Source organism: Amborella trichopoda, chromosome 5 (assembly GCF_054954075.1).
Source record: "Amborella trichopoda isolate Santa Cruz 75 chromosome 5, AtrichopodaSantaCruz75HAP2 v2.0, whole genome shotgun sequence".
NCBI lineage: Eukaryota > Viridiplantae > Streptophyta > Magnoliopsida > Amborellales > Amborellaceae > Amborella > Amborella trichopoda.
This window is the reverse complement of record NC_142340.1, coordinates 27,390,324-27,416,692: the sequence shown is the minus strand read 5'-3', so window position 1 is coordinate 27,416,692 and position 26,369 is coordinate 27,390,324. Positions and strand designations below refer to the sequence as shown.

Genomic DNA, 26,369 nt, shown 5'->3' with positions numbered 1-26,369 from the left:
TATTTGAAAGATCTTTGAATGGGCCAAAATTTTCATGAGAAATTATTTTGAAATTCTTTTTAGATTGAAAATTATGCTTTGTTTTATGAAGGTATGTCACTGTGGTTAGTGTTGATAAAATTCAGAACTATCACCTTGTTTGGCACTCTTTGAACCACCAAATGGAATCCAAATGCTTTCAAATTAGCTTTGCTAGAAAACTATATGTCTTGTCTTAAACTTTGATTTTGGAACCGTCCCAAGTTACCACACGGTGTGAAATTTATAGTGATATGAAACAAGGTACATCAATGTCCTCTGTGTACTGCAGGATGCAGCTAGTTAACCTCACCTCTTTGTGTGAATGATGGTGCCGGCAGCCGTGATCTTCCCCTGCTCCCCATGATAGGACGGGAGTCAGGATGTGAATGAGAATATCTAGGAGGGTCGTGCCCCTCATATCTATTTGGGCACTACCCATGGGATCACCCTATATTAGTGTAATGCCTTCTTGCCAAAAGGGCACAAGGGGAGGCTCGTGTCTTGCAAGGTCACTGCCTATCAAAAACCCCAAAGCTAGGGATGTGTGTGTGTGTGAGGTCATTAAGAAGTGGGTAATCCACTTGTCATTGTCCTCCCTCCTGACAGAGGGCAGAAATCTCAAGCAACAGGATTGGTTTAGCTTGAGCGATGGGGCTTCTACTTCGAGAATAAGGCCTTACTAGTTTTGTGACTATGATATGTTATTGTTATTATTCTACTTTAAGCAAGGTGATTGTGAATTATACATTGCATATTGAACTGCTTTTATCATATTAATGTTAGAATGATGAGTAGCATAATTGGAGGATTTCACTTGATACCTTGTGAATATATGTGCATTGCATATTGTTATCACTATTATGCTGATTGGAATGCAATGGTATAGATCTGCTTACGGGGCTTTTAGCTCATTCCATCTTACTTTCATAACTGTAGGGTGAAGGGTGTTGGCGTCTATGCTAAAGGTGGGTGGCAGTTTAAGAGTTTGAAGCTTGAAATTAAGAAGTTGAGAAGCCGTCTTCCGAAGACTTTCATAATATGTTTTGATGATTTCAGCAACATGATGTACACTTTATTTTGTGTATTTTGGGCCAGTAGTGCCTTGAAGAAATTGTAAAGACTTTTGACATTGAATGAATAAAATGGCTACACCTTTTGGAATGATATTTGTTGACGAATGGATTTATTCTAGTTGTCTTTCGTGATTTGCTCTCGATTCCATGTTTTTATGCGTTGAGCCACTCCCACCTAAGTGACGTTCACGACCTCCGGTCGTGATCCCGTGCTCTGTTGCCCTCCGGCAAGCGTCAGGGAGCGGGGTCGTGACATATATATATATATATATATATATATATATATATATATATGGAGAATATGTTGTGTTCTCAGGTGCGTATTGCTACAGTAAATGCCCACGGCCCAGATTGAATCTGGGTCGATCTGACAATCACGGATGTCCGATAGTGTTTAAATTTTAATTATTTTTTCTAAAAATCGAAATCACTTGAAATTTTAGGCATGTTCTCTTCAATAAATAGGCGAATATACAAAAAATATCAAAAAAACGTTTACATGAAATAAATTAATCAAAATACCCTTGAATTGTTTCGGGGGGTATTTTAGTCAATTTTATTTTCATGAATTATTATTTTATATTTTTATTAGGTGAGCCTTGATGATAAAAATGCACTCCTAAAATTTCAAGTAATTTTTATGTTTAGAAAAAAAATGAAAATTCAAATACTATCGGACATCCGTGAGCGTCATCGGCCACAGAATGGCCTATATTCAATCTGGGTCATTCGCATATGGGCGTATAGCTATATATATATATATATATATATATATATATATATATATATATATATATATATATATATATATATATATATATATAAGGCAATGATTTCATGCAACCGTTGCATAATAATATGATGCAACAACATTTAAAAACCATCTTGTGGCCATTTGTTTGATCCAAATTTTGAAATATACACTCTTTTTATTCTAATGAACACTCACAAAAAAATAAAAAATTGAAAACACAACCTAGAAAGTATTTTTTAGCCCAATCAACATAGGCCATTCATTTTGGTGAGATGCTTAAATATAGGCCTTAAAAGGATTTTTTCATTTCCAATATTTTTGGTTCATTTTTTTTTATATATTCATTAATCTCGATGTCGAGATGATCAACGAGAGGGTTTTTCAGCATTAAAACAATCACTTCCAATGAATTTTTGAGGTACATCTGTAATTCTACATTCTAAAGTTGCAACCTTATATAAACTTTTTCCTCATATATATATATATATATATATATATATATATATATATATATATATATATATATATATATATATATATATATATATATATATATATATATGAAAAATTCTTCCCAATGCCTATAGGCGAAAATGAACAATGATTTTGCCTACTCTCATCACCATCCAAAGTTCATCATACGGTCATGACTATCTAGTAGTATTTCATTTTTTATTTGTTTTCTACAAATCAGAATGACCTGAAATTTAGAACATGTGTACATATTAGTGAGGCGCATCTAATAAAAATATAAAAATAATAATAATAATTTGAAAAAACTGAATTGACTAAAATACCAGCAAAACTTTTCAGGGGTATTGGTCAACTGTTTTTATGTAAAATATGTGTTTGATACTTTTTATAGATTCGTCTATTTTTTATGAACACACACTCTAAATTTCAGGTCATTCCAATTTGTAGAAAAAAAAATGAAAAATAAAACACTACCAGACAATCGTGACCGTACGATGAACTTTGAACGGTGATGAGGGTAAATGAAATCAATGTTCTTTTTCACCTATAGGCATTTTGTAGTATTATATATATATATATATATATATATATATATATATATATATATATATATATATATATATATATATATATATATATATATATCCATTTTTTTAAGTGTTAATACAATTTCACCAAAAAAACTTTCGTTATTACTACTCTACCCATTTTATTATATCCATTATTACAACATTATGTATATCCATTATTTTAAGTGTTTTTACATTTTGACCGAAAATTTTTCGTTATTAATAACCTACCCATTTTATGTCCATTATTAGAACATTTTGCCAACATTTTTAAAAAATAACAAAATTACTCATTTTGGATTTTAAGATCTGAAATTTAATTTTGTAAGAACCAAGTATGATTGAATTTTCAAATTTTCAAAATCTGGAAGCTACAAAATAAAAAATCTACAATTTAAGAGTCCAATATTTGTTTTTTGGACTATGTAGTTCCGATTTTTTATTATTTTAGATCCTAAAGATCCAAAAATTGGGCAATTAACTTTTTTTTGTATTGCAGATTCAAAAATAGGGCTGTTTCAAAAAAAAAAATTGGCGCTCCCAAGAATGAATATACATGTAATATCCAAAATTTTGAATGTAATAAGTACAAAGTTTTGGTGAAATTGTAACAACGCTTGAAATATCAGATATATGTGTAATTCCCCCTATATATACATATAGTATAGATAGATAAATTCATGAATGATACCACTAGGAGGCATCATTGAATTAGAGTCCAGCAAACAGCAATTTGACGTCCCATCCGACAGGTTATAAACTTTTAACTACATCCCCAAAATTCACGGAAGCAGAAACAGGGTTCCCACTTCTCATTCTCTTCATCAATAATAATCTATAGAAGGCAAACAAAATAAAGAGCATATTGACAAAGAAAAGGCTGAAAATTAAAATATACAAAAAGAAGGGCTCAAAAATGGAATGGTAAAGAATCATTCCCATGCTCATTTACATTCACATTACAGAGGACAGAGGAATCTCCAACCGGATGTATTTAAGACATCCCAAAATAAAATCAGTCATCTCATCACCAGCTCCACACAGTAGCCATATAATGGCTAAAATCCAAATCACCTTCAAGAAGAACTTACTATAAAGATCCAAGTGCTTCCCAAACTTAAATATTAATGAGGAGCCTAGCATTCTGCCCATATGGATTCCACCATACATGGAAGCCAATAAAACCTCGTCATCCATCTTTTAATATCCGGAAAAGCTCAACAAGTATCTCAGGCATTGGGTCTTCCTTTGATTACCCAATTGACATCCTGAAGTGGGGCCAAAACTTCATAAAAAATTACATGGGCATGTTCAATTGTGAGCCCTCATTCATGGTCGACAACCATCAAAGCATAAACAGCTGGCTTATACAGCAAAGACGAGTATGATTCCCCAATTCCAATGATCTTGCACAATGTTCTCTTATATAATAGCTCGAGTGAGTGACCACAGCAAAAGAACGAGAATCTTCTTGCCCCACCAAATGCCTGCCCGTTCCTGCACCATAGCCATTTTGAGTTAGGGGATACCCACTTAAAATCTTACAAAGATCGAGAAAACCGTGATGAACCTGCATTCAGGGCAGAGGGCAGAAATTAATATGAAAAAACAAATCAAACAAGCAAAGACATTGCTAGACTCATCATTTTAGGGACAGCAAGGGCAGATATGTGCAAGCAAAAAGTGCGATCTTCACAGCTATCATGCTCTGTTTGATAGTTCCGAATCCTTGCTCTCAACTCCAACAGAAACAAATTAATGCAATAACCAATAAGCAAGGAAATAAAAACCCAGAAAAGTAACTTAAGAAAATTAAATGAAAAATATAAAAAGAAAAACTACAGCAGATATTGCACCTAGGACTGTTGCATCATACACAAAAAAAAAAGGCAATCAACATATTACTAACCTAAATAGGGAAAAAAAGAAAATCAAGCCCCAACCAATCCATGAAACCCTCAAGCAACACGAATATTAATTCGATCGGGCCCAACCTCATGTCTGTAAAACTCAGTATGCATAACCAAAACAACAGAAAATTTTTCTCCACATGCAGCACAAGGATAAGAAATACAATCAAAAGGGTTTCTGGCTTTAAGCCTAGAAAGAACCAATATACCAAAACAGGGTGGACCACACTTTTTCAATAATCCACCCCATTCTATGGTTTTGAATTGTTATTGCCACCCATTTGTTGGTTGGAAGAATAAAAAATAGTTAGAGGACAATTTAAAATGTTAGTGGTCAAATCTGCACCCTGAAACAATATATCACCAACAAAAGAAAAGGACATTTCTTCCCGGCACAAATTAATGCCCTCATAGAGGCACTGCTTAACTCCAGCTTAAATAACCAAAAGAAAAACTAAAAACAGAAAACTAATAACATGCACCAGTTTCACTGATATCAAAGAAAATTGTAGATCTGCAAACAACTCCAAAAACCTTAATCGGCTGTTGCAGCTGGGAATTTCACAAACAACCAAAGGAGGTAAAAACCGAATCAAACAACATCTTCAGCCCAGCGGACACTCCCCAGTTTGAAGTTTGTCCACCAAACAAAAAAACCCCAGCTGATGTCCTCCAAAAAAAAGGCAATATACAGAGCATTACTTATATGGAAGAAAATCAGTGCAAAGACTCCATATCGTGGGCTAATCCAAGACCTTTGTTGAGGTGATCAGGTGCATAGGCAAGCTGGCCTATCGGGTAGGCCCTACCAGACCAAATCAAGGTGTATCCAGTGCTCCACATGAGCTTTTTGAAGCCCTACCACAGGGATGAGGACCCAAGTGGGGTTCAGGCTGTACGAGCTCCACCAAATGTAAAGGATCCAGTTCAAGCATGAGGTCGAGGCTCTATTGTCTCGACGGTTGTTGGGCCAAAGCAAGAAAAACTGAAGGGTGGAATTCTTGGTCAAGTGGAAGGACTTGCCTGAGGAAGAAGCAAGTTGGGAGAAGGATGCAATCCTCTTGAAGTACGAGGAACTAATCCGAGAGTTCTTCGATAGACCCCCGACGAGGACGTCAAAAACTGTTGATGGGGGAGGCTTGTCAGGACCCCAGTTAGGTGAGCGTATGCTAGTCAAAGGCAAGGCCCACAAACCTCACTTGATGCACCACTCAACTAGCCAGACGCCCAACCTGACCCACCTGCTAGTCTCACACCCTATCCAACAAGCATCATGCACCAGCCTAGTGCACCAGGGAGCCTCATGCGCATACAGCTTGCATCTATGCCACTTTGCTGCAAACTACGTGAACTCATAGATAGCAGTTTTTTATGTATACACCTCTTATTGAAGGGATGGTGGGAGCCTTGGTTCGACTGGCAGGACAAGGCGGACAAGGCCAGGTGCCCTCACCTCAAAGCATGGCTTGAGGGTGGCTGACTAGGTGTGGAGGTTTAGCCACTCAAGACATGGGCAGCCTGACTAGCTGCCAGGTGTCCCTAACCAGGCCAAGCGGATTGGCTGGTCACCACTTGTATTCGGTTGGAATTTCAAAAGGTTGTAACTCGGGATCTATATAAACCCTTAGCCCAAACCCTTGGTGAGCATTTGTGGCGTACATATTGTAATTGTACATTGTGTACAGCTTGAATAAAAGTGGGCTACGGCCCTTGACCCAGTGTTCGTGCTTTGTGAGCGTGAGTGTGGTGCATGTAACTTGATGCACGTAAGAATAGACTAAACTTGACTCTTAGTAGCCTGGCTGAGAGTCAAGGCCACACAGTGCTAGGTGAAACTATTAGTCCCATCACACTCACTGTCCTTAAGGCTGTAACTGAATCCAAGTTGTCCAGATGGTTTGGCCTCCATGTTGGTTGTACTAATACGTGATGGTAGCTTTCTGGTCGGCCGCCATAAGAAAGAGATTTGGAAATTCTTGTTCTAGGGATTAGGAGTGTAGCCATAGGTCCTTCGAAAAGTGGACATCATCCTCTGTTTTGGCTACCAGGAAGCTAATGATGATAGCCTTCCAAACATGCCAAGCTCATTTGTCAGTTCTCATTTTGGGTAGATGACTTATGAAACATATCAAAGTTTTGACTGCTTCCCATAAAGTGGTTGTTTTCTGTGGCCAAGTCTCTTGGCAAGCAATGCAATATTGTAGTTCCCTTTATGATCCCCAGCGAAATGTGGGACATAGGAAAGCAGACTCTTTTCCATATAACAAGATGGTATTTGTGGGGTGTAAAATGCTCTTTTGTCACGCATTCAAAGCCTATGTTCGATGGAAGCCAGCATTTTGAACACAAACATTTGGAAGACAAGGATGTTGGAAAGCGTGGCCTTGATCAAGGTTATGCAGCCACAGTGAGAGAAAACTAATTTTCCAAGCCACTAGCTTGCATTCAAATCTCTCAAATAGCAGACTCCATGGAGCCTTATTAGGTTTGCCCATGCCCAACAGGAGGCCCAGGTATTCACTGGGTAGTGTATCAATGCCACACCAATTCTTATCAAGGAACCGTACCTTGGATTGAGGAATGGATATCCTCATGAGTTAGGTTTTTCGCAGTTTAGAACCGAATCTAAAACACTAAATGAACAACCACATATTATTGACCTGTTGTGGGGTTGCATAAGAGAAGACAAGTGTCATGAGCTAATTATAAATGGGAAATGGGTGGCCAATATGAGAGGTGGAGAAGCCATTGAGCATACCTTGGTTGTATTTTGGAGATGGAACGATTGAAATTTTCTATGATAATCGAAACGAGGAAACACAACAGGTCTTGATGGTGGAGGCCCCTTGCCAAGGAGAAAAAGTCATGAGGACCTCCAATAACTATGAGGGAAAAGCATTGTTTAAAAAAATGGTCCATCCGGTGCCTAGGCGTTTTTTAACAAAAAACCGAAACGGGCGTTTTTACCTGGGCTGGTGCCCAGCACCCAAGTCTGTGCAGGCCCCCAGTGAAGTCAAGCAGAAATTTCTTTTTAAATTCGCCCAAAAGGGCATAATGGGTCATTTTGACCCCCAAGTTTGTACAAAAAAGTTATGGGGTTTATTTTTGAACCCCCAAAGTAAAACACATGTTGCGAAATGGAATAAATTACAAAATTTGACACAAATATATGCATATATGTATATTAGGAAAGCAAATATTTTTAAAAATGCTATGATTTTCCACTACTAGGTTAAAAATGGATGATTTCCCACTACAGGGCGCCCAAGGATCTGGGCGCCGCCTAGGCGATGGGCGCTGGGCGCCGCTGGCCGCCTATCGTTTTTTTATACCTTGGGGAAAAGCCACGAAAACAATTCCCGATATCCAGGAAGGCCATTTTCAGCTAAAACCCATTAGGACCATAGCATGGTTGAGGACCTGTCAATCCACATGATCATAGGGCTTTTCAAAATCCAACTTGAGAACAAAGCCAGGCTTACCAACAAGGTGTCTTCTATAGATATAAAAAACAAATATCCCCCAGAACACATTTTGTAATTTCCACAAGCATTCTTTTCCTCCCACATTATAACATTTACAGAATCGCCGCAAACCATTCTTGCATCTTGACTCTATACTCCTTAGCCCTATCAGCAAAGCTCTTACCTTCATCACATGGGAGTCACATAATGGCAATGACACAGAAAATGACATATTTTGCCTTGATCATCCCAAAGGTAACTCCCAATCACTGCCAAGGTTGACCCTGGGAGGTCCATCAAGGCTCAGCTCCATGGTACCCATAGGTGGAGGCACCCACTATTCGACAAACCAAGACTCTTCTTCCTAGGCAGAAGTCCATTCACAATGGTGTCCCATTGCTTTTGCAAATCGCTAAAAGAATATTCACAAAATTCCTTCTCTGTGTCCTTGCCCACACAATGAGTGTTAGCCATTATGTTATCTGGTAACCACTAAATGGGTGGCTCTTATTTTTTAAATCTCCTACTATTCCTCACTATCCTTATCATCCGTAGCACATCTAATACTGCGATTCCTCAAAGAATGGGGCCTAGCTTTTGGCAAAGGAATAAAGCACCATTGTGCCAGCAGTTCCTTCATTGAATGAGGCACTATCCAATAGGCACCAAATAACCCCAGGATGAAGGACCACACCTTCCTGCTAGCTCACAATGTATGAGTAAATGATCCAACAATCTCAGCATCATTTTAAACATCAAAAACCTAATTGGTATGAACACAATGTTATTGGTCACCTTATTAAGGCAGACCAGCCAAGCCAAAATCTCAGTCTTCAGAAGTCCCTGAATTGCTTACACCTTGGGGACAACATGGCCCTCCTCTTGCAATGGTCAACAGGGTGCTCTACTGACATGGTCATAAACTAATAATAACGTGATAGAATAATTTGATCGAGACATTGTCAGCCTCAGGAGAACACACCATTCTATCTGCCCCATTTGGCATGTAGTAGAAGCCCTGCAATTCTTATGACAGCTCAGCGGACACTGGGTTTCTTCATCCTTGTCCCATTGCAATTTTGGTGTCCATGCCATGTTATGTCCAAAGTCCTCTAAATATTGATAACTAGTAACATCTTGGTCGCCACAAACTATACAGGTCCAGATACCTCTCCCGCAACTTTGCCTTTCCTGACCAACATGTAATTCTCTTTCCATCTCCAACTTGGAACTTTATGTTCAGAATTACCAAATAATGAGACTGGTTGCCCTTCAGGCACTTGAAGCTCTTCCCTTCTGTTGTAGATTATTAACCATCCATCCAGAGTCATCCTTGCCATATTTGTTTCCAACAGCATGATTCCAATGTTGTTCTGACCTGTCCAATAGTCGCCACTACCACTTTCCAAACAGGGTTTGGTTAGTTTCCATGATCTTTCTTATCCCAATGTCCCCTTTCTTCTAAAGTTTGCGTCGAAAATTATGTTATCCATTATCCATCAGAAACTTCACACCAAGGCATTCAAAATACGGACATACCAAGGATGGGTAGATTGGCTAATAGAGATTTAATTAGCATTACTTTTCCACCCATAGATAGATATCTTGGTCTCCATGAGTCTAGCTTCCTCTCTCGTCCCACATTCTCTTCCCAGTGTACCAGTAGTGGCCACCCAAGATACTTAAAAGGGAACCTATCTATTTCACATCCAATGCATTTTTCAAGTCTCCTCAGCTCCTCTTCCCCAAACAAATAACATTGAATATTAATAAACAAATTTGCGACCAATAAAATATACATCGTATGGGTAATTCACAACCACCCAATTGAAGTCTCAACAATAACGACCTGATCCATACTCCACAGAATTGAAATTCACCAATAATGACTGATGGATACTCCACATTATCAAACCTCACCAATAATGAAGTGGTCCGCATTACCACTATAACAGTGTAAGGCTTCCACCTTCTAATTTGGTGTTCAATCTAGATACTGGTTCGAAGGTTAACATTCTCAAAAAAAAAAAGATTATCCAAATCTTGAAATGCCAAAGGATAATGCAGTTTCCTGCTTTTCAGAGGATCTCCCTACAAAAAAATTTGCATCTGAGTAGGATCCTGTTAAGACTTAAGATAACAAAGTAAATACCACAAACCGCATTTAATATATTTAAAATACATCAAAACACCCTCATAGACTCTGAATCAGTTTTACAGGGGTCTGCATGGCAAACAAAAAGGATTAACTGCCATGGCAGTACCTGGAGTAGTAAAAGTGAAATAGTGAAAACCCTTTTATTTCCTTGGCCAAAATCTGACGAAGTCTCAGAATTCATCCCAGAATCATCCAACTCAGCCAGGTCAAACTAGTCGAATGAATCCACTCCCATGTTATTTCATTAATGCAAAAAAAACTCAATAACTCACTTAGAAATTACAAAGCATAGTAGATGCATGTATCATATTGACAGTACGATGCATATCATGCCCACCCTACATAATAATAGCGAGTGGACATGAATCGCTCCCCTGCACATTGCCATTATACAATCAAGCAGAAGACCAATGCCTAGATTATCTTAATATAGATGATAAGTTATGTTTGCAAACTTTAAAATTGAACTTATTAACTGCAAAAAGTAATAGCATGCATAATAAACACAATACCTCCCTCTCCCCCTTTGAGGGGCCACAGAAAGATCACGATGCAAACAAAAGGTATGTTTGATGATAGTTAAATAGAAAATCTTAAATATCCAAACAATGATTAATAAGACTCCCGCTCTCATTTAAGATCATTATCATGAGTGAAAGAACAATTGCAGAACAACATCAAGGGCAGGGGTGGCTCTAGAGACAATGGTGATGATCTAAACAATGATTGATGGGATAGGAGGACCATCAACACTAGAAATAACCTTCAAAGGCTAAAGTTTTCTTTGATTTATTGATTATATGATGAATCATGCAAATGGATTGAATGTATGGGGACAGATTTCGGATTAAAAGTACAGGGTTTTGGAGTTAGGATTTTTTAATGTGAAAATTGTGATTATCTCTTATATAATTTTATTAATTTATTTAAATGATACAAAACACTAATTCTAAACTTCTGAGTATTACTCAGTCAACTTGCCGCATGACCAAGTCAACCTGACCCAGTGACCAACTGAGTTTGATTCTCTGTTATCTACCTATGGTAAAGGAACGGCAATCCCTTCCCGACATCCACAATGGCAGAACAATGGCAGCACAGTAAGCTTGTATGACCTAATAGACATGACTAGGCCTAGCCTATGCTACAAGAATATAATGAATTGGTACAAATAAAAGAAGAGTGGGGTTTGTATAGAGCCGAGGCTCTAAACAATCAAAGTAAAGCGCACCGTTAAATAGTGTCAAGAAATGTGGTTCCAATACTGGAAATCTTTGTGATAGCCTTAAAATATATTTTCATCTTTAATTATAAAATTTAAAGCTTAAAAATAGTGTAGATCAAGTAGATCTATGAAAACTTGAAAATCTTAAAAATTGACGGTCCAAAAATGCGTCGCAAGATGCACTATTTCCAAAACTCGAAATCCATTTTTCTCTCATGTCCATGCATCTTGATATCGAGATGAACAATTTGAGGATCAAAACAACGTCTTCTAATGAAATTTTTGAGGAGGGCTCTAATTTGATTGTTTAGAGTCTCGGCTCTATATAAACTTTTCCCCATAAAAGAAACCTAAAATAGATACAGCAGTCCAAAGTAACAATTCTTGTTGAGTATGTATTGTGAAGCAATACATAAAAAATCTAGCATAGATAAAGAAACCTAGATACTTAGCAATATAACTGCATCCTGCACAATCACTCCGGAGCATACTCCTCAAACTATAATAACATGTTAATGTAAGAACTAAGAATGAAAGCTCCTCGAGACAAAAAGGATGCTACTGCCAGAAACCATTTGTCCCAGGCAGCAGCAATATCCCATGAGGTAAAATGTAGAAAAACATGACATAGTTAAGCTAATAAACTAACCAAATGATCTTAGATTAGATCATTCAGTCTGCTTTCGCTCAATTAGATAAATTTTGAATGAAAAATTAAAATTTAGAAGAACATAACATAGGTAAAGCTAATAAACTAACTAAACTACTATAGTACTATCTAAGCAATATTACCATATCAAATATGCCGAAGTTGCACTCACACCCAGACAAGGCACAAGTCAAATTCAATCTATTCATGGCCATCTGCCACAAATGTGGGGTGCTTCCCTCATGGCTACTCCACAATGAAGATATTTCACATAAATTCAATGTAATACATAAGGTATCTATATAATTGAATTTTAATACTCAAATATGAAATCAAAATGAGGAAGTTCTAAATGAAGTTCTAAACTCACCAAGAGAGATCTTGGTCCTCTGACTTATTGCCAACTCCTTTACAAGAGACCCAATAGAGGGCTTATACTTGTCTAACTCCATTGTGACATTGTCCTAGACTTCAGGATCAGGGGAGTTTGATATTGCATTGCTTGAAAGCTTCCATAAAATCCATCTTGCCATGTACCTCATGATCAGTATAATGGTGAGCAGGGTTAAGGAAGTACCCTACTTAGTGTAGGGACCTCTCAAGCTAGTAGTTCCATTTATCTTCCATAATCTTCAAGTATTCCCCATACTTAGCTTCATCATTCCCAAAACATTTCTTGATTTCTACCGTAGCATCCTCCGTAGCTTTATAAATGTGACCCATCATGGACTCCTTATCAGCGTCAACCATCTTGAGTACCTTTATTAATGGCTGAAAAACATGTAAGGCAAATTGAACCCTATTTCAAAATCGTGATTCCATGACAATCTCCATCACTACTTGACCATCTGATTATTTGGCCCAATTGGACTTGGTCCAATCCTTAGATACAAACATGCAACTCAACTTTTCCTTTTGCTCATACAAAGATCGCAAAGACAAGTGGCATATCTAGTCACCCAGCTCTCACCTACCCTCCTCCCAATGAACTTCCTCATCATAACTAAGACCTGACCAACATTAATTTTCCCCAAGTTACAAACTTACACTGACATCACAAAACATGCATTTATTCAAAAGGATCCAATAAGTAACAACGAAGCATAGACATAGTACAAAACTCATGTTCTTACTTATGCGACTGTATATATAGACTCTGACGATATTTCCTTTTTTGATGGTTTTCTTCATCGACTTCCTCTTACCAAGAGGTCTATGCAATGTGTTGCGCAAGGCGACAAAAAAATCCGTGGCCTCTTCTCCATCAATAACCTAGCAGCCACCATATTGGCTAAGTACGTATTGGTTACTTTATCCTCCCCCACCTCCTCTATGCACTTGTCCACCAAACAGAAAATGAAGGCCGCATCATGGGACTTGTCAGAATCGTCAATAGACTAGAATATTGTTCCTTACAGATAATTCATCATCAAATTCACAATGCTTCTGCTCCTATTATCACTCCAACCATCAGTCATAATAGTGCAACTGTACACCCCTATGTGTCCTTGTGGGTCTTAAAATAGTTATTAGTAAGCTCAACTTCTTTTCTAAGCAATAGTTCCCAAATCTCACAAGCTGTTGGAGCCCTAAACCCTGGTCAAATTGTCCCAATGCCACCAACATATTCTAAAAACTTTTCAAGTTAGCAAAATTAAAAGAAATGCCTGCTTGGTAGAACCATCTGGACACATATTGTGCTACCTTATCTCTATCCTCTTTCTTTAAGTAGCTCCCTAAACTTGTTTAACCCCTTTCGCGTGGTACAATCTCAAGATCGAGGAGGGGAAGTAAGAATCCATAGGCCCTCTTCTTCAAGACCTCTTATGCATGGACCCCATTGGCTTACTAAGAGATCCAAGCTCGACATACATGTCCTCTTCCTCTTCCCGAACTCTCAAAATATCTACACTTCTAACAATTTCTTCATGCTTTTCCTTACGTCCCCTTTCTTGTTTTTAACCCCCTTCAAGTGCTCTAACATCTCTCTCCTAATCTCAACATGCACTTGAGGTTAGGCCTGCCTTAGGCCAGTTGAGGTTAGGCGAGAATACTAACCTCAGCTTACCTTAGAGTGAGTGCCTTGGCGGCACCTTGGCCGCATAGGCACCCCCGCCTAGGTCATTCCTAAGCGTTTTGGCTTTCTGGCCGTCTAGTAGCAGAACTTTTTAACATTGTACCTCCATTAAGAAAATTTGCTCTAGACAGAGCAGGTTAGGGTGGTGGGTGACTCAATGGAATGTCTAGAGTTTCATTCCCATCCCACCTTAACATTCAAAAACAAAAAAAAGAGATATTATACCTCTATTAAATAATAAAATACATCTGTTTACTTATAATTACCATTTCTCCCCGAATAAAATAAGTGTCTTCCATCAAATGTTTCGCACTATGGCACACCAACATTCAGTGAAGAAATTTATTGAGTACGTTTACAAAGGCACCATGTAGTAAAACCGATACATACTGAAACTCATCTTTGCAGCCACAATCAAAAACAAAACTAATTCCACATCTACCTAAAAACCATAAACAAAGATAATAAAATTTCGATGAAAGAATAGAAAACCAAATTCAAACCAAGAATTCTCATTTAAGAATGCTGAAATTCAACAGTTGTGCACATGCATGAGCACTGAAAACAGCTATATAACAATGAGAAGCACGCTGCATGTGCTTAGGACAATCCAACGCACCAACTACTAGCCACACATATCGACTGTATACAGGCATGGGAAATCCATGTCGATATTTGAGTCCTAAAATTTCCATTTTATGGATTTGCAGACATAGCAGGTTTGCTATATGGATAGAAGTCCGCATAGTGGATGAAAAGACGTGTGTATCCCTTTTCTAAGAAGCGTGTGGCCGTGTGTCCATATTGTAAGATTTGTGTACGTGTCTTATGATTTGGATAGACCCACAATTTTTTTAAAGTTAATTTTATTGCTAAAAAGTAAGAAAGTAATCTTATACAAATATACATATATACATATTCACACAAAGATGAGGTACCATGGTGTATGTTGTACACAGATGACAGAGTTTTGATCAATGTTATCCGAAGCAACATCAACACAAAGAACTTTAGAGGGATGCTCAAGAATCTAAAAATTCTAAAGTTAGCCGGAAAGAGACAGAGTATATGGAATGCAAATATTAATAATAGGAGTAAAGACAATGAAGTAGTTAAAATGGACGGCCAAAAAATACCAAAGGAGCGCACTTTCAATATCTTGGGTCGACAATCCAAAGAATGGAGAAATTGAGGAAAATGTCGCACATAGAAATAGATCTGAGTGGGCCAAGAGGAAATGTTCAACCAGAGTTTTATATGATCGCTGCATACTAATGAAGTTGAACTCGAAGTTATATAAAACAGTTGTGAGACTAGCTTTGCTTTACAGTGCTGTTGGGCGGTCAACAAACAATATACCCATAGGATGAGTGTAGCTGAGATAAGAATGTTGAGACGGATGAGTGGCAAGATAAGAAGGTATAAATTCCAAATGAATACATTTGGGAAAAATTAAGTTTAACTCCAATAGGCGATAAGATGAGAGAAAATAGACTTAGGGGGGTTACCATGTGCAACAGACCCAATACAGCACCTGTTAGGAGTACAAGTTGGTTCAAGTGGAAGGCTCAAAAATGGCAAGGGGTAGGCCCAAAAGGATATGGTTGGAAGTAGTGGGAAAAGGTATGGGGACTTATGGCCTCACAGTGGGCATGACACTTGATATAGCAGAATGGCATATTAGGATTCGTGTAGCCGATCCCAACTAGTTGGAAAAAGGTTATAATGATGATGATGACATACATATACACATATACATACACCATATATATATAGGAAACGTGGGAAATTGAATCCACCTTTTTCTTGAACCTCAAACAAGTAAGAATCAGTAATTATAGAGAAAATGCATGGCTGTAAATCAAGCCAAGAAAAGAACTTTGTTCTTTCGTAGAATTTAATTCATTCTAACAACATACGCCTCCCAAAATTTGACATCTAATTTTTTATAAGCCTATGAAACCCTAAAACTAACTTGAGACCCAGGTAAGTGTTTAAGATTCTAAAATACCCCTAAACAATACTGAAATTTCAGAAATACCCCTGTGAACAGTATGTGTGAACAGCACTTATGAATTGTAAATACTCAATAGTAAATAAAAAATATAAAAACCCTAGAATCCCCAAAAAACTTAAAAACCCTAGAAATAAACCCTAAATCTAAATTTAAAATATACATATTGTGAAAATCAATAAAAATTAGAAATAAGAATAATTTTTCCCCGCATCATTTTCCCCTGATTGGAGAAAACTTGTCCCAAAGTTTTGAAGTGTGCTACGATGAATTTAGCATCAAAACAACCATCTTCTTTGATGGCTCAAATATTATTCATAGTATGGATCCTGATATGTATTGAGGAATATATATATGGAAAAAGTTGGGTTTAGCCCACTAGCTCACATGAACATACAAGCCCAACGGCCCAGATTGAATCTGGCCTGATCTGATGATCACGGATCTCCGGTAGTGTTTGAATTTTTTTTTTTCTACAAATCCAAATTAATTGAAATTTTAGACGTGTGTTCATCAAAAATAGGTGAATCTTCAAAAAAAATCAAAAAATATTTTACATGAAATAAATTGACCAAAATACCCCCGAAAATTTTAGAGGGGTATTTTGGTCATTTTTCTTTTCTCGGATAATTGTTTTTATATTTTTATTAAATGCACCTTGATGAAAAGAACATGTAACTAAAATTTCAAGTGATTTGGATTTGTAGAAAAATAAATAAAATTCAAGCACTACCGGACATCTGTGATCGTCAAATCGACCCAGATTCAATATAGGCTGTTTGGCTCATATATTCATATGAGCTAGTGGGCTAACCCCAACTTTTTCCAATATATATAGGGATTATTTACAAAGAGACCATTTATCTTTTTTACACGGAGATCACAATCATTCTCACTCATTAGATGTCATATTGGATGGCCTAGGGAGTCACAAAGTCCGAGAATTTTTTTTTTGGAACTTGTTTCTATTCAATGACACTCTTACAACCACCCATTTTGAAATTTAAGGGACAAGAATGATTGTGACCTCCATGTACATGTACAAAAGATAAATGGTCTCTTTGTAGACAATCACATATACATATATATATATATAACATGTTTGCATTATACAAACTTGTAAGGATGTGTCATTACTCATTCAGAACTTAACGAAATATAGGTAGATGAGCCGGTTTCCAATCCAACATATCCATGTTCTTGTAATATAGGTGCATAAGCAAACTTGCTCCAACCTGTTCACACTAAGGGTGGCAATGGGTTTGGTTCGGGTCCGGCTCCGGCTCCGGGGTCGGGTCTGGCTCCGGGTCCAGTGGATGAGCCAGTTTCAAATTCAAGAGACACACGGATTCTCATATCCATGTCCTTGTAATATACGTGCATAAGCAAACTTGCTCCAGCCTATTCACACTAGGGGTGGCCATAAGTCACGTCGATTCCAAGTCCAACTGGACCCGTAACCCGACCCAAAAAATATTATGGGACCCAACCAAACCCGACGTCACCAGACCCGAAAATATAATGAGGGACCGAGCCAGAACCCGAACCCAAACCCGAATAGTATTTGGGTCCAATATTTGGACTTGGGCCCAACCCGCCAGGTCCAATTTTTTAACCCAAATCAAGACCCCATCGGGTTTAGATCCATTACCACACCTAGTTCACACACACGAGAATGACGGCGAGGGGTGGGAAGGGTTGGCGGCCAAAGAGAGAGAGATTATGCAAAATAAGGCATGATCTGCCCTTCTATTTGATATCACACCAAACGTACTATGGCATTTAGTTTCCAATTAATGAGGCATTAATTCTTTCTTTTATAATATTATATTGTTTTATATAAGTCAGGGCATTTTGGCCGAAGGAATCTCAGGACATTGCTTAGAGTAGGTTTAGCATATCAATTTTGATAAAGAATTTAATAAGCAAAGTCGACACACGTTGCAAGCCCCATTAGGGCTGGATGTTAGCACACTGGCTTGTGTTTCAATGTGTGGCAGCCCCATGTTGCCCGTTGTTTGCTACTTTCAAAATTATATAAAGTACATTTAAGGGTCTGTTTGACAAAACTGAATCTGAATATTCAAATTTTTAAAAATCTGAATAAAGTGATGGCCATATATGAATTATAAATAATTCTTATATGTGTTTTTCTGTATATGTTTGACTGTCTTCAACTACTGATAACTTTAGTAGAATACTGTTGAGTCCCTCGCAACGAAAGCCCATTTTCTAGTCATTTTGAAGCCCTTTGAAGCTTCTGAATTCTATGCAACTCCTCTCCTATTCTCTCTCCTCCATTGGCAACCCCTTTCCTATTCTCTCTCCTCCATTGGCAGCCCCCATGAACCAAAGAGTTTTGGAGCTTGGTCTGGTTGGCCTGATTTATTGAGAAGAATCAAAAGTTCGATGTATGTCCCCTCTCCTGGCTGGTAGAACTGTTGCTCTCAAAGCATGTCAATTACCTCAAGAGCTTCCTCCCACTGCTTCTTCCACATACGCTCATGGAGCTCCTCAGTAACAGTTGCCTCCCATCTTTGGCGCCTTTCTGACAGGCTGAGAATTACCATACCAGCTTCTTAAAAGTTCAGAAAAACCCAAATCATCGTCCTTTCTCTCTCTTCCGCAGTTTCTGCAACTGCATCTGTATATCCAGTCCCATGGGCCAAGAACAGGTATGAAGATGACTGGTTTGGGCCATTCTTGAGATAGGGCGAAGGTGAGGAGGAAGAAAGAGGGAAGAGAGAGATTGGGGTCACAGGCATAGAGAGATAATATGGAGCCATTCTAGTGCAGTGAAAAATCCCTGAGCTCTCTCCCACATGCTTTCAGCATTGAGCCATGGACTGGGCCATTCCTAAGATAGAGCGAAGGTGAGCAGAGAGAGAGAGAGAGAGAAGAAAGAGAGAAGTTGGGGTCACAGGCTTAGAGCGAGAACATGGAGCCATTTTAGTGAAATGAGAAAGAGTCAAGAAGAAAATGGAACAATGCCGATAAAATTTTTAGTATCGCCAAAAACTCAGGTCAGAGTAGAATTTTTGGGGATTCGGATATATGGGGTTTATTTGGATATATTTAGTAGGATACGGACCTCCCAAAGATGTCTATGAACTTTTAAAATTAAAATAATATTAGATTCTATAATATCCTGGAATATCAGGGTATTTGATTGCTATCAAACAGTCCCTAAAGTGATTGTATGACCTGGTCAGAGCACAGCATTTGTGTTGCTCTACCCCATCTAGTATCTTGCTGGACGACAGTCCAGATTGCAGAAGGGGGAGGCATCACTTGAACTAAGATAGAAGCCACTTAGCCATCAAAAAGCAACCAGCAACCACGGTGACAAGCATGTGACTGCCCTCCAGTTCCCCCACCCACTATTGAATCTGGACCACGCCACTTCAAAATAGACAGTAAATAAGGAGGTGGGTAAAGAGGGGACATTCAGTATGATACAACTTCATACAGCCGAAAAATTCTGCATATCCATTTGTTTTCCCACTTAGATCATAAGTCCGCCAAAAAAAGCGATTTGGGTTCCCAAAATGGTCCATCCTGATGCCATCTCAACATGCATTCGGTACAATCCACATCAATGGATACCAGATTGGCATCATTTTAGGAGCTTCAAACCATTTTCCCATGGCAGAAAGGGACTTGCAGGAATTTAGAGAGGTTTCAGGAACCTCACTTGGCACCACAAGGTATTGGGGTGTGGCAAGGCGTATCATGCAAACAATCCTGTATAATTACAGCCTACCGTACAGGTATTGTAGAAGTTTTTATTTGGACCTAGGATCCCTAATTTCAAGCAATAAGAATAATCTAGCTTGTGGGCACAAACTCTACAGGACCATTAACCATCACAAAAAATGTAGTATCCAAAAATCTTTTATTATCCTTTCCAGCGAAACTGTTGTGCAACTTGTTAGTTAATTGTAAACCTTCCAGTTATGAAGAACCCTCATATCTACCCCAGAAAGGAAGTATAAAACCATTGAGCTCCTAAAACTGTCATAATCCACTTATTCATCTTTGTTTCTGTTTGCCAAATATTTTTTATCATTTAAAGTCCGCTGGTGCATTTTATATCCTGATTGGATGCCATACCCACACCTAAATGTAATGTATAAACGTTCAATACATGAAGCTCCTCCCTGATCTTGGTATTCTACTTCAATTTCTTGAGAAGGATCCCCTCTAGTATTACTGCTAGAGCTGGAAAAACCAAGTCATCGCACTCTGGAACATTCACAATTTTACGCCAGCACAATCCAGTCATTTTACTGAATCTTGACATATCAACTAATGACAAACTTAAAAAGAATTCTTCTTCTTCCTTTTTTTCCTTTTTCTTGTGTTTTTTGCTTTGTAGAATGGCCCAACTTGATAGAACAATAAAAGATACAGGACAAAGGCATACTGTTATGTCAGCAAGTCCAGATCTGCATCCACATTAGTCACAGAAGTTCTAAAATGATAAGCCGAGATCTTCTTCAACACCTTAATATACAGAACCTACAGGACAGGTGCCATCAGCCAAAAGACCACAACAGACTTTAAACTGATATTACAAAACAAGAAATAGCTTGTAGAATTGATCTTCAAAGAGAATAAGCCTCTAGAGTGCAATGAATGCAAAGATAACAACATTGAATTATTGATTACAAAAACTAAGCAAAAGACAAACCCCCACTTCATATCCTGACTTTTATAAGCGAGGTTATGAGCCTCCAAATTCAACGATGGAATGCTTGACCTCTTCAAATATAAACTTCTGGCCGTACAATAGTTATGGGAGTAATTTAACCTATTAGAGAGAGAGATCCCATGTAGCATGTAAATTGAGACTGAATATACTGAGATACAAATTATTCATCTGGTTTCTCATGACGCCTCAATTATTAAATACATTGAATAGAACATTGGCAAGAAAATAGAGAAAAAGGGAGCACCACCAGATGAACTATTAGAGAGAGAAAGCAATACAACGATATACAAATTCATTGTCTCCAAAAATCAGAGTTTCAGTCCACATGCCAGACACTGCATATCACGAAGGATCATCAACATGCTGTTTATAGACCTTAGAAACAGCAGCGTAGATGGACTTATGAATTACAACAGCCAACTCATCTATGAACCAAAGAACCACTTAAATATCATACCTGTACACTGTATAACCCACCACAGACAGAAAAACGTCTTAGGGAAATAGTACACAATTGTATATGGCCCAAACCCTGCCATGTGTAAATGGGAGACCAAAATAGAATCAGCGGAAGTGCTACAAAAAACACATGCAGATGTCCATCGATACTAGCAAAAAGAAGGTTATGGTGGTTTCAGTGAGCATCATTTAATCTCCAAAATGATGGTTACAATGAATTCTCAATTCCCAGGAACACATCCGGCCGTAGAGCGGCATATGGAATCTAACATTACAAAACAACATAACTAGAAAATCCATTGCAACAATTCACATTCCATTTTCCTAAAAAGGCAACGAACCAGCTTTTATATGCTTTTGATCATTCAGATTGAAATAATTATAACAATAACACTTAGAAGAAGTTCTTTACTTCCTTTTATGGATAACAGGAGCTAGAAATCAACTCCTCAATAATACAACTGTAATTAGAATCTTAACACAAGAAAATGTACATTGCCAATACTGCAAAAGTTAAAAATTAAAATTTCTGTTAAAAGCCTTAAAGCTAAATTGCATTGCCTCGCAAGTGTTTACAGTACAATTTTCTCTACTCCATAGAACATTGTTGGCAAAAGCCAAATCACAGAGATTCCAAACATGAAGAATAAATGTTTCTATCAATTCATTCCGCTTCTTACAATGAATATACAAGTAGATTATTCTCATAACAAAGATTCCAAAAACCTAAAACGAGGCGTAAAATTAGGGGTAATGTTTCCCAACAATTGGACAGGAAACTTCAGTAATAGTTTCAATGAGAAGAAGCTAAATGCCTTAACTCTGCTAAGTGTTCATCAATTGAAATGTGGAGATTAAGCCGCAGAGTTGTCATTAGAGCTTCATGCTCCCAAGTTAAGGGTCCAGATGCATACAATGCCTCCATTATTGACCGGTAGGCACGTAGCTCTAATTCGTGAATTACATTTGTCAATTCCTCCTTTGCACCAAAAGTGCATTCTCTTCCATGTTCCAAAGATACATCAAGACCAAAAGGGCTACCCATATCTTGACTAGGGGATGTCCTAGAATGATAAGGATAGGGACTGTTTTGATAATCACAGCTATCATTACTACAACTAGCAACTAAGAAGTCCTCTCTATAAGCTTCGCTAGATTCTATGCACCTTGCAAAAGGATATCCAATACAGGAATTTCGCATCTCCCCACCTACATCTGCCTCATTGTATCCAAATTTTCTCTCTCTAAAGGAAGCATGCATGCATTTTTCACCCAACATATTTTGTGGGTAAGCAACAGCATCTACCTTTTCGAGAAACGGAGAAGAACCTCCTGAAACTGGACCCCGAAATGTACCCACTTCTTTAATTAATCTTCTGCAGGGACCGGACACCATTGAAAGAGTGGAAGACTCTGCTTTTCTTTTCTTGGATTTTGATGCTGGAGAGGCCTTAGAAGTATCTTTAACCCCGGATCTGCAATATCCAATGCTAATTTTACCACTTGAATCAGGCAACTGAGGTCGGGGACACTTTAACTTCCAAGCTTTCGCCATTGAACAATCAACATCCTGACCCGCTTCCCAATTGCCAGCATCCTACATGGATGGGAACAAGCAGTATATCAATGAGAAGTTCATGTAATGCCCACGCTAAATAAGCCTTAAAATAAAATAAAAGAGAATAAATGGGAATTCTTGAAATTAACTCATGGAATGCATTTAAGATTCCCATATTAACCAATGTAATATAAAGGGCTAAAGGCTCACAAGTAGCACCACTAAGCAAAACCTTGAACAAAGAGCAAGGAAACTCAGCCTCGACTACCCCACCTCCCCCCGGCACACCCCACCACCCCCACAACCCAAAAAACCAAAAAAAAAAGAAAATAAAATTAAAATTAAAATTAAAATTTTCAAAAAAAAAAAAAAAAAAGACACACATATGCACATGCCAATTCAGTGAAAAAAACATGCCCCCCAGTTAGCATCAGAGAATAAAAAGACACAAAAAGGTATCAATTCAGATGAAAATTAGCATCAGCGAAAGCCTTTAAATAGGCAAAGCATCATATGTGACTTCCCAATGTTCAGAACCTTGATAGAGCAACAGCAAAGCACTACCCAAAACATCCAAATTACATTTAGCATTCAATCAGCTTCAAAGAATCAAAACATATTGTAAAACATCAATTGAGATGAAAGGAAATCTGAGACAGCTGCAAAGACAAAAATAATGGGCATGTATCTTCTCATGGCAGCCATACTGAGTGGAAGCTTATCATCAGTTAAAAAGGAATCACAGTTAAAATAATCGAGGGGTTTCTCAGGCCCCTTGCAATCTTGGCTCCCAATGTGCTCATAAAACCTAATTGCATGTAACCAGAATATAATTCATTATTATATAATTAATATGAAATATCTAACTAATAATAAAATACATCATCATCATCAACCAAGCCTCATCCCAATTAATTGAGGTCAACAATAATAAAATCCATCAATTAAGAAAAAGAATTTACAACATCTAAGGAAGGAACCATCGATTCTCAAACATAACCCCCACACAACCGGAAACCACAATAGCTGAATCAATTCACACACCGCTTCTCAGAAGTAAAACACTTAAATATATTTCATAACTACTTTTTCAATACATCTTTTTGTAACTTTCTTAATTTATTTTTTTTGTAACTTTCTAATTACAAAAGCCATATGTAGAACATCCAAGAAAAGCACAATTGATTGTCACACAGAAGCCTGACAACCCAAAAACACAAAACCAGAAACAATTGAAGGTAAAACAATTGAGATGCTTCATGGGAGAAACTCAAACAAATAGAGGGTAATAGACTCAATAGTATCAACTCTCTCCCACCAAACCAATAAATAATTTGGGTCATCACAAAGAAAGCAAAAAATAAATGAGAGAGATTGATCAAAGTCACTCACCTTTCCAATTCGATGCCATTCATTGTCCTGCCAAGCTTGTCGTACCCTGATATTGCAATAGTGAACCTGTATCTGTTCAGAAGTCCCAAAAATCCTAACAATAACATAATTGGTGCCGAACAAAGGCTCCATAACTACCCCACCTTTCCAATAATTAAAATCATAAACTTCTACAAGATCACCAGGCATCCAGTTTTCACCACTATCCATAGGGGGAGGACAAGGCCTAACTGCCCCTTTGGGGACTTTTTGTACCGTTGTCCCACCATTATCGTTCACAAACTTTACATAGTAATAAGTTTCATTGCCCGATACAATTGTGGCACAATGCCAAGAACCAGAAGGTGAATCTCTTCGATCTAAAACCTCTACAGGACTATCTTGCTGAAAATTCATGACACCACAATGAAACGATCGATCACACCCCAGTTGATAAAATCTGAAAAAAGTCACAAATCCATCAGTAGAAACATCATGATTAAACTTAAAAGGTATGGAATGCGAAAGAAACAATAACCCAATATCTTTTTTCCTTTTTCTTTTTTTTCAGTAAATTAAGTCTGATTAAACTTGAAAACTTTAAAAATAAAAAAATACAAAGGGGGAGTCAACGAAGAACCCATCATTCACAGATGAAGGCGATTACAAAAACTATAGCAAAATCATCATCATCATCATCATTATGTTGATTATTACAATGCCTTTTTTCTTTTCTTTTTTCTTTTGTTTTTGAGACTGCCGGATTTTCAATGCAAAGGAACCACCTTTTCAAAATCAGAGATGTGGAAAGATCAAAATACGAATAATAAACAGTAGCATGTATAAAAGACGATCACCGAAGCAGGCTAAGGACACAAAATTGGCAAAAAAACATACAAAATTATTCCTATTATTAGATTCATAACCGATACTAACGCAATCACCCAAAATGATAATATCTACGAGTATTATCCAAAACTTCAAAGAATATAAAACTCATCGCATTGAATGGAAATAAATAGAAAAAAGTCACGTATCCTGCTCTTAAATTTAAAATAAATACTGACATTTACGCAATAAACGTTTTCTAAGAGGATTGATGGAGGAGTTGCAGACCCATGACAAGAATAATATCCAGAACTTGCAATTTATTTCTCTTTCTTTGACAAAGAAGAATATACAAAACACCATCCCAAAAGTAAAAATAAAAAATAACCACGAGCATTTTAACTTGCCTTTTGATGATGCGTCTGCAAATACCTAGCAAAAAAGAACTAGAGAGAGACGTTTTGCAGGTTTTGCTCGGTCTAGCGACTGAAACTCGTCGATGCGAGAGAGATCCCAATGAAACTAGAAATTAGGGAGTAACAAACTCTTCATGGTTATCGGGAGAGTAGGGATGAAGAATAAGACAAGGATTGCTTCTTGAAGAATTAAAAGTGGCCGAATAAACGAGGACAGGCTTCCCCTACAACAAAACTTATATATATGCTTCCATTTATCCAACCGTCCATTCTAAATCCCCTACAACAAAACTTATATATATGCTTCCATTTATCCAACCGTCCATTCTAAATCGAAGGTTAAGGTTGTTTCAATTACAATGACACGTCACTGTTTTATTTTAAATTTTTTTTTATAAATTATTTTGACACTTGTAGGTTTAATCCTCTATTAAACTCTATCAGAAAAAATATAAAATAAATATTTTTAATAAAATAAAATGATCAAAATACTCTGAAAAATTTCAAAATATATTTTGATCATTATATTTTATTGAGATATTATTTTTAATATTTTTTATAAATGCGCTTTAATGAGAAGATGGAGCCTATTCATACAATTTGTATTAAAAAACTAAAAATAAAATACTTAAGAC

At 37.4% G+C, this 26,369-nt stretch overlaps 1 protein-coding gene across 4 annotated transcripts; it reads right to left on the bottom strand.

The window, feature by feature from the left end:
- Positions 1–3,798: 3,798 nt before the first annotated feature.
- On the bottom strand, positions 3,799–26,018 carry LOC18431754 (uncharacterized). Of its 4 annotated transcripts, XM_020665674.2 has the most exons (5): positions 25,726–26,004; positions 24,512–24,950; positions 22,868–23,158; positions 21,560–21,634; positions 3,799–4,388 (listed from the first exon to the last, which is right to left on the bottom strand). In XM_020665674.2, exons 2-5 carry the CDS (start codon positions 24,905–24,907, stop codon positions 4,314–4,316), a joined length of 837 nt encoding a protein of 278 aa, XP_020521333.1. In that variant the 5' UTR covers positions 24,908–24,950; positions 25,726–26,004; the 3' UTR covers positions 3,799–4,313. The 4 variants fall into 4 exon arrangements, with proteins under 4 accessions (XP_020521333.1, XP_011622420.1, XP_011622419.1 ...); XM_011624118.3 differs by lacking the exon at positions 21,560–21,634 and having other exon boundaries at positions 25,726–26,018; XM_011624117.3 differs by lacking the exons at positions 3,799–4,388; positions 21,560–21,634 and having other exon boundaries at positions 22,088–23,158; positions 25,726–26,003.
- Between the last annotated feature and the right edge of the window lie 351 nt (positions 26,019–26,369).